The sequence below is a fragment of the Bison bison genome, unplaced genomic scaffold (assembly GCF_000754665.1).
Source record: "Bison bison bison isolate TAMUID 2011002044 unplaced genomic scaffold, Bison_UMD1.0 scf7180017864526, whole genome shotgun sequence".
NCBI classification, from domain to species: Eukaryota; Metazoa; Chordata; class Mammalia; order Artiodactyla; family Bovidae; genus Bison; species Bison bison.
This window is the reverse complement of record NW_011495077.1, coordinates 2,082,774-2,089,067: the sequence shown is the minus strand read 5'-3', so window position 1 is coordinate 2,089,067 and position 6,294 is coordinate 2,082,774. Positions and strand designations below refer to the sequence as shown.

Sequence of the window (6,294 nt, the reverse complement as noted above, 5' to 3'; positions counted from 1 at the left end):
CCTGCAGAGACTCCCTGCTGATTATCCAGTGGAATATTCGGGCCTTCATGGGGGTCAAGAACTGGCCCTGGATGAAGCTCTATTTCAAGATCAAACCACTGCTGAAGAGCGCAGAGACAGAGAAGGAAATAGCTCTCATGAAGGAGGAGTTTGGGCGCCTCAAAGAGGCTCTGGAGAAGTCAGAGGCTCGGCGCAAGGAGCTGGAGGAGAAGATGGTGTCCCTGCTGCAGGAGAAGAATGACCTGCAGCTCCAAGTGCAGGCGGTGAGACCCTCAGGCCTCTGCCCACATCTCCCACACACCCTGCACCTCCCTACCTGGGGGATCACCATCCTGTGCCCTCATAGGCAGAGGATTCTGGAATAAACACTTCCAAAGGCCTCCACAGAGGTCTCTAGAGAAAGAAAGGGAAGGGGAGAAAGCATTACCTTAAAAATATAGGTTTTCCATCAGGATTTAACCTGGATCCATAGCTTAATAATTCTGTGACTTTGGGCAAATGATGTGTTATCTCTGGGTCTCCATGTCCTCATTTGTAGACAGGGAATAAAGTTGCCCATGTCACCAGGCTATAAATATGTAAAGTGCTGGCATCAACAAATACAGTTCCTTCCCCTTTGATGGAGGCGACCAGAGGAAGAGGGCCAGATAAAGAGACTTCTGGTTCCCTTTCTCTCTGCTCTCGTTCCTCAGTGCTCCTGTCACATTGCCCTAAATCTCCTGCCCTCTCTATCCTTCTGAGGTTCTTCTCAGCTGGGGAGATCCTGGGGTTGCCCTCTTACAGTGAAGGTGGAGCCTGTCCCTCCATGCTTTTGCCATCCACCCCATCCACCGAATAGCTTCCCCTCTGCACCTTGCCCTCAGGAACAAGATAACCTGGCTGATGCAGAAGAACGCTGTGACCAGCTGATCAAGAACAAGATCCAGCTGGAGGCAAAGGTGAAGGAGATGACTGAGAGGTTGGAGGACGAGGAGGAGATGAACGCTGAGCTCACTGCCAAGAAGCGCAAGCTGGAAGATGAGTGCTCTGAGCTCAAGAGGGACATTGATGACCTGGAGCTGACACTGGCCAAGGTGGAGAAGGAGAAGCACGCAACAGAGAACAAGGTGAGGGCAGCTCCCTTTGAATCCAGACCAAGTCTCAGGATCCTCGGACCTGAGTGTGGTCCTGGCCCTTGGCTTTGGAGGTCTCCATAGATGTCTCCAGGTTGGTGATGTCTGACCCTAGAGGGGATGGGGTTCTTGGTCAACAGGTGAAGAACCTGACAGAGGAGATGGCTGGGCTGGATGAGATCATTGCCAAGCTGACCAAGGAGAAGAAAGCTCTGCAAGAGGCCCACCAGCAGGCCCTGGATGACCTTCAGGCTGAGGAGGACAAGGTCAACACCCTGACCAAGGCCAAGGTCAAGCTGGAACAGCATGTGGACGATGTAAGTAGACTATCACAAGGGCCTAGATGTACCAAGTCCATCAGTGTCTGTGTGTGCATGTGTGTGTTTGGGGATGTGGGGTTAGAGAGTGCTCTCTCTCCTGATACTTTTAGAAGGGAACTGGGGAATAGACAAGGAGAGGGGTGATCAATTCAGAGTTATGTATCTCACCTTGCTGATGTGATCAACAGTAGAGATGGGCTTCTTTATTTCACTTGAGGTTCAAGCCTATATGTCTCCGTTCAACCATGGAATTTAGAGGGTTATCTCATAAGAACATGATAAATTTCCTTGGGAATTTTGTGAAGATCCTCGAGGAGGATCTTTGGACTTCTATGTTTTAGCCAGGATCTGGTCCTCAGTGATCACTGCTCCCATAGGTAGTCCTTTGAGTATATCTCTACTGAATCATTCTTTATCGCTCTGTGTTATCATTATTGAAGTATTGGTCCCAGCCATAGACTGGAAGCCGCCTTTAGGTGGAACTTGGTTTTATTCAGTTTTGCATCTGCAGTGCCTAGGATACGGCCTGGAACCCACTAGGTGCTTACAGGGTGCAGATTAAATGAAAGTAGCTTTGGGATTTTACCCTATAGTCATTCATTCAGTAATTTATCATAGTTACTGAGCATCCCTCCATGCTAGGCACTCTCACAGTCCCCTGGCCACATTTGGCCAATTCTGGGGAAGTATTCCCAAGTCTTGACACCTCTAAGGATCCCTCAACCCCAGAAAGAACGAGCTCCTAAATTATCAAGTCAGGATACTTGGCCTAAGGTCACACTGGTCCTTCTCTTCTTCAGCTGGAGGGATCCCTGGAGCAGGAGAAGAAGGTGAGAATGGACCTGGAGCGAGCCAAGCGGAAGCTGGAGGGTGACCTGAAGCTGACCCAGGAGAGCATCATGGACCTGGAGAACGACAAGCAGCAGCTGGATGAGCGGCTCAAAAAGTAGCGTGTTCCCTGCCCCATCACCCATCCTCCTCCCCCACCCAGCATCCTGGTCCATGCATGGAAGTACTAGCTGACTCAACAGATCCATCCTCAGAGGCAACAGCCTCATGCAGCCTCCATAAGAGGGTGCAAAACTGTGGGCAGAGCCTCCAGGAAGAGAGCTTTCCTCCCCCAGACATGCACATCAGGCCCCAGCAGGCCTCCCTGGCAAAAGTCTAACCCGGATCCCTCCAGCCCTCTCTTCCTGCTGGGCACTCGCCCCCTTTATACACAAGTCTCTTTGGAGACCAGTTGCATAACACACAGGAAAGTTCCACACAAAAGCCTCTCAGGAAAGTCCTTTCAGGTCCTTCACAGAGAGCCCAGAGGACCACAGAGAAACGTGGTCAGCCACCACTTATGAGCAGGGTCTGGCTACTTCTTTAATGGCCTTGTGGTTCCAATTCGTATTGCAAGACCTTCCAAAATGTGTAGATCCACATTTCACACTTGGCAAAGAGTGAGTCTGCCGCACATATTCAGATAATCAAAGATCTTCTGTTGCTTTAGGGTCAGGACTCTGAAAGGCTCTGAGACTCATCCTGATCAACAGCCTCCCCAGAAAGTCTTCACACTTCCCCAGGCACAGTACTTGTTGAATGAATGAATGTATGATCCCACTGATCCTCAAACGACCTTTTAAGAATGGTACTTTAACCCCACTTACCAAAGAGGAAAGGAAGGCTTGGAAAGGTTACCAAATTGCCCAAAGTAACAGAGAATTAAAGACCATCAGAGCTAAAAGGTGCCTTTGAGTCAATCTAGTCCAACGCCCTCGTTTTACAGACCAAAGAAGGGAGCATCTCAGAGCCCAGGTCCTGTCCCTCCACCTGCAGTGCTCTTCCTGTTGTACTTTCCATTGAACTTCAGTCCTCCAGCAGGTGTTACACTTTCAAGGAGCCTACAGCAGCCCTGGAAGCTGGTTTTGTTTTTTTTTTTTTCCCATGAAATCCTGCTCCTCATTTGTTTCATTACCATCTCCAACCACTGACAGCCCCTCCTTAAGCCCGATCAGCCTTCCTTGCCTCACGGTCCCTTCTTCCTCGCAGGAAGGACTTTGAACTGAATGCCCTCAATGCGAGAATTGAAGATGAGCAGGCCCTGGGCAGTCAGCTGCAGAAGAAGCTCAAGGAGCTTCAGGTAAGGCCCCTGGGCTGGTCCTCAGCCTCCTGACCCTCTTCCACGCCGTTCTCGCCCAGCATCACAGGCACTGGCTCTGTGTCTGTGAAGGGAGATGCTGGCTATCACAAATCTCCCGTGGAACACTTCCAGGAGGGCCGGCTGATCCAAGGATGACATAGGAAGAGATCTGGAAACACTCACCGGTCTGGGGACAGAAATCCTAGCTTCCTAGGTCAGCTCTGGTGTAGCTGGTGACCGTGGGGAGCGCACTGCCAGCCTCTGGATCTCTGTGTCCTCCACTGTTCCCCATGGCTTTTCAGGCCCCTTCAGCCCAGCTGGGCTGTGACTTCAGTTCTTACCTCTAGAGTGGACACTGTGTTGGGTCTTTAGCTGTCCGGTCAGACGAACCTGGCTCTCTCATTCCAACTTCAATTATTTTTGCCACAAAACTGCCTAAACTATCCCTGGAACACTGGTCCCTTTGTCCTTCTTCAAGAGCAACCACTTTCCTTCCCATAAAGAGAATGTAGCATGTTTTGGCCCAAAGGCAGGCTAACTCAACTATCCAAACCATCTCACTGAGGTGATCCTTTTATTTCTACTTGTCCCCTGGTGGGACTAAGCTGACAAGCCAGGAGCCTTCTAGAGCCCCGGGAGGGGGCTCCAATGGAGGGGCCAAAGGGCTGGGTCTGAGCCCCCTCCGTGTCCCACCCAGGCACGTATAGAGGAGCTGGAGGAGGAGCTGGAGGCTGAGCGCACCGCCCGGGCCAAGGTGGAGAAGCTGCGCTCAGACCTGTCCCGGGAGCTGGAGGAGATCAGCGAGCGGCTGGAGGAGGCCGGCGGGGCCACGTCCGTGCAGATCGAGATGAACAAGAAGCGCGAGGCTGAGTTCCAGAAGATGAGGCGGGACCTAGAGGAGGCCACGCTGCAGCACGAGGCCACGGCGGCCGCCCTGCGCAAGAAGCACGCCGACAGCGTGGCTGAGCTGAGCGAGCAGATCGACAACCTGCAGCGCGTGAAGCAGAAGCTGGAGAAGGAGAAGAGCGAGTTCAAGCTGGAGCTGGACGACGTCACGTCCAACATGGAGCAGATCATCAAGGCCAAGGTGGGCCCAGCTCTCCTCTCCTCTCCTCCAATTCCCTCCACGCGCCTCTGCTTTCTGTCCACATCTCCTCTCTTTGTCTTGTTCAGTTTCCTGCTTTCCTCTTCTACCCTGTTCTTGGACTCTTCCTCTATGCCTTCCTCTTTCCCTGCTCCTTTAATTGCACCGCTCGCACCCCATCAGCCCCCTGCATACACCGTATAACTCTCCTTCCCGTCTCAGGCTAACCTGGAGAAGATGTGCCGGACCCTAGAGGACCAAATGAATGAGCACCGAAGCAAGGCTGAGGAGACCCAGCGTTCTGTCAATGACCTCACAAGCCAACGGGCCAAGCTGCAGACCGAGAACGGTGAGCCCTACCCTTGTCTTCTGAGTTCCTGAGCCAGTCCAGGCTTGGGTATGCACACATCTCTCCAGAGAATGGGGCCTGAGGGTTAGGGGAGGGGTGGAGGAGAGAGGAGTAACTGACCCTCGAGAGTTGAGTGTGCTTCGGTGCCTCTTCAGGTGAGCTGTCCCGGCAGCTGGATGAGAAGGAGGCGCTGATCTCCCAGCTGACCCGAGGCAAGCTCACCTATACCCAGCAACTGGAGGACCTCAAGAGGCAGCTGGAAGAGGAGGTTAAGGTAAGGCCCAGAGTCAGGCCACTCGTCCAGCGTACTGGCTGGCCTTGCATCCACCACTTCTTTCCCAAGAATGAGGCTTGCTGTCTACCCAGTATTTTCCCATTTTCCAAAAAGAAAATGCCGAGACCCTACCATGTGCATGTGTATGTGTGTGCACACAGTCGAGTCCAGTCTTTGCAAAACCATGGACTGTAGCCCACCAGGCTCCTCTGTCCATTGGATTTTTCAGGCAAGAATACCAGAGTGGGTTGCCATTCCCTCCTCCAGGGGATCTTCCAGACCCAGTAATCAAACTTGTGTCTCCAGCATTAGCAGGCAGATTCTTTACCACTGAGCCCCCTGGGAATCCCAGGCTTTACCATATGCTTCCTAATTCTACCTCCCATTCAGAGGCCTTCTGCCTTTCTGCAGCCATCTCTGGAGGGCATGGAGTAAGAGGTGGGGCTGGGGGGAATGAGGTGAAGAGAGGAAATAAACTAGAGAGGTGTGATGGCCTTGGCTGGGCATAGGTATGGGATGCAGGAACTGTACAAGTGGTCCTGGGATTTGCAGGGCAATCTGAAAACTGGAGAAAGAAACTCAACTGGATCCTATTTCGAGCACTTTGCTGGGCTCATTAAAAAGGGGAAAGAATATGAATTTTTAAAAAGGTCAGGGCTCAAATCCTAATCTGCCTCTTAAGAGCTTGGTGATCTTGGGGAAATTGCCTAATATCTCTGAGCCTCCATCTCCTCCGCTGTAAAATGGCGGTGAGGATGATAAAGCCTGCTGCGTGAGAAGCATGAGGGGGATGGGCACAAAGCATTTTGTAAACAGTGAGGCCCTGTATGGACTTTCTTTGTTAACAGTACTCGGTAAACTGTTCCAGGTCCAGGGATTTAGAAACAGGTGAGACTGTGGGAGAATGTTGAAATTAGAGTGAGGAGACAAGCAGTGCATCACAGGGTAAGCTGAGCCCACCCCTCGGTGCCACCCCTCCCAGGCGAAGAATGCCCTGGCCCACGCACTGCAGTCAGCCCGGCATGAC

The 6,294-nt window shown here is 52.2% G+C and overlaps 1 protein-coding gene across 1 annotated transcript in view; it reads left to right on the top strand.

Annotated features, from left to right (window-relative positions):
* The window catches only part of MYH7 (myosin, heavy chain 7, cardiac muscle, beta), a 21,963-nt gene that overhangs the window by 10,288 nt on the left and 5,381 nt on the right, over window positions 1-6,294 (top strand). Inside the window, exons 22-30 of the mRNA XM_010831412.1 lie at window positions 8-263; window positions 864-1,106; window positions 1,253-1,429; window positions 2,233-2,378; window positions 3,470-3,560; window positions 4,258-4,647; window positions 4,867-4,993; window positions 5,149-5,267; window positions 6,250-6,294. Coding sequence (XP_010829714.1) covers window positions 8-263; window positions 864-1,106; window positions 1,253-1,429; window positions 2,233-2,378; window positions 3,470-3,560; window positions 4,258-4,647; window positions 4,867-4,993; window positions 5,149-5,267; window positions 6,250-6,294 — 1,594 coding nt within the window. The remainder of the gene's footprint in view (window positions 1-7; window positions 264-863; window positions 1,107-1,252; window positions 1,430-2,232; window positions 2,379-3,469; window positions 3,561-4,257; window positions 4,648-4,866; window positions 4,994-5,148; window positions 5,268-6,249) is intronic.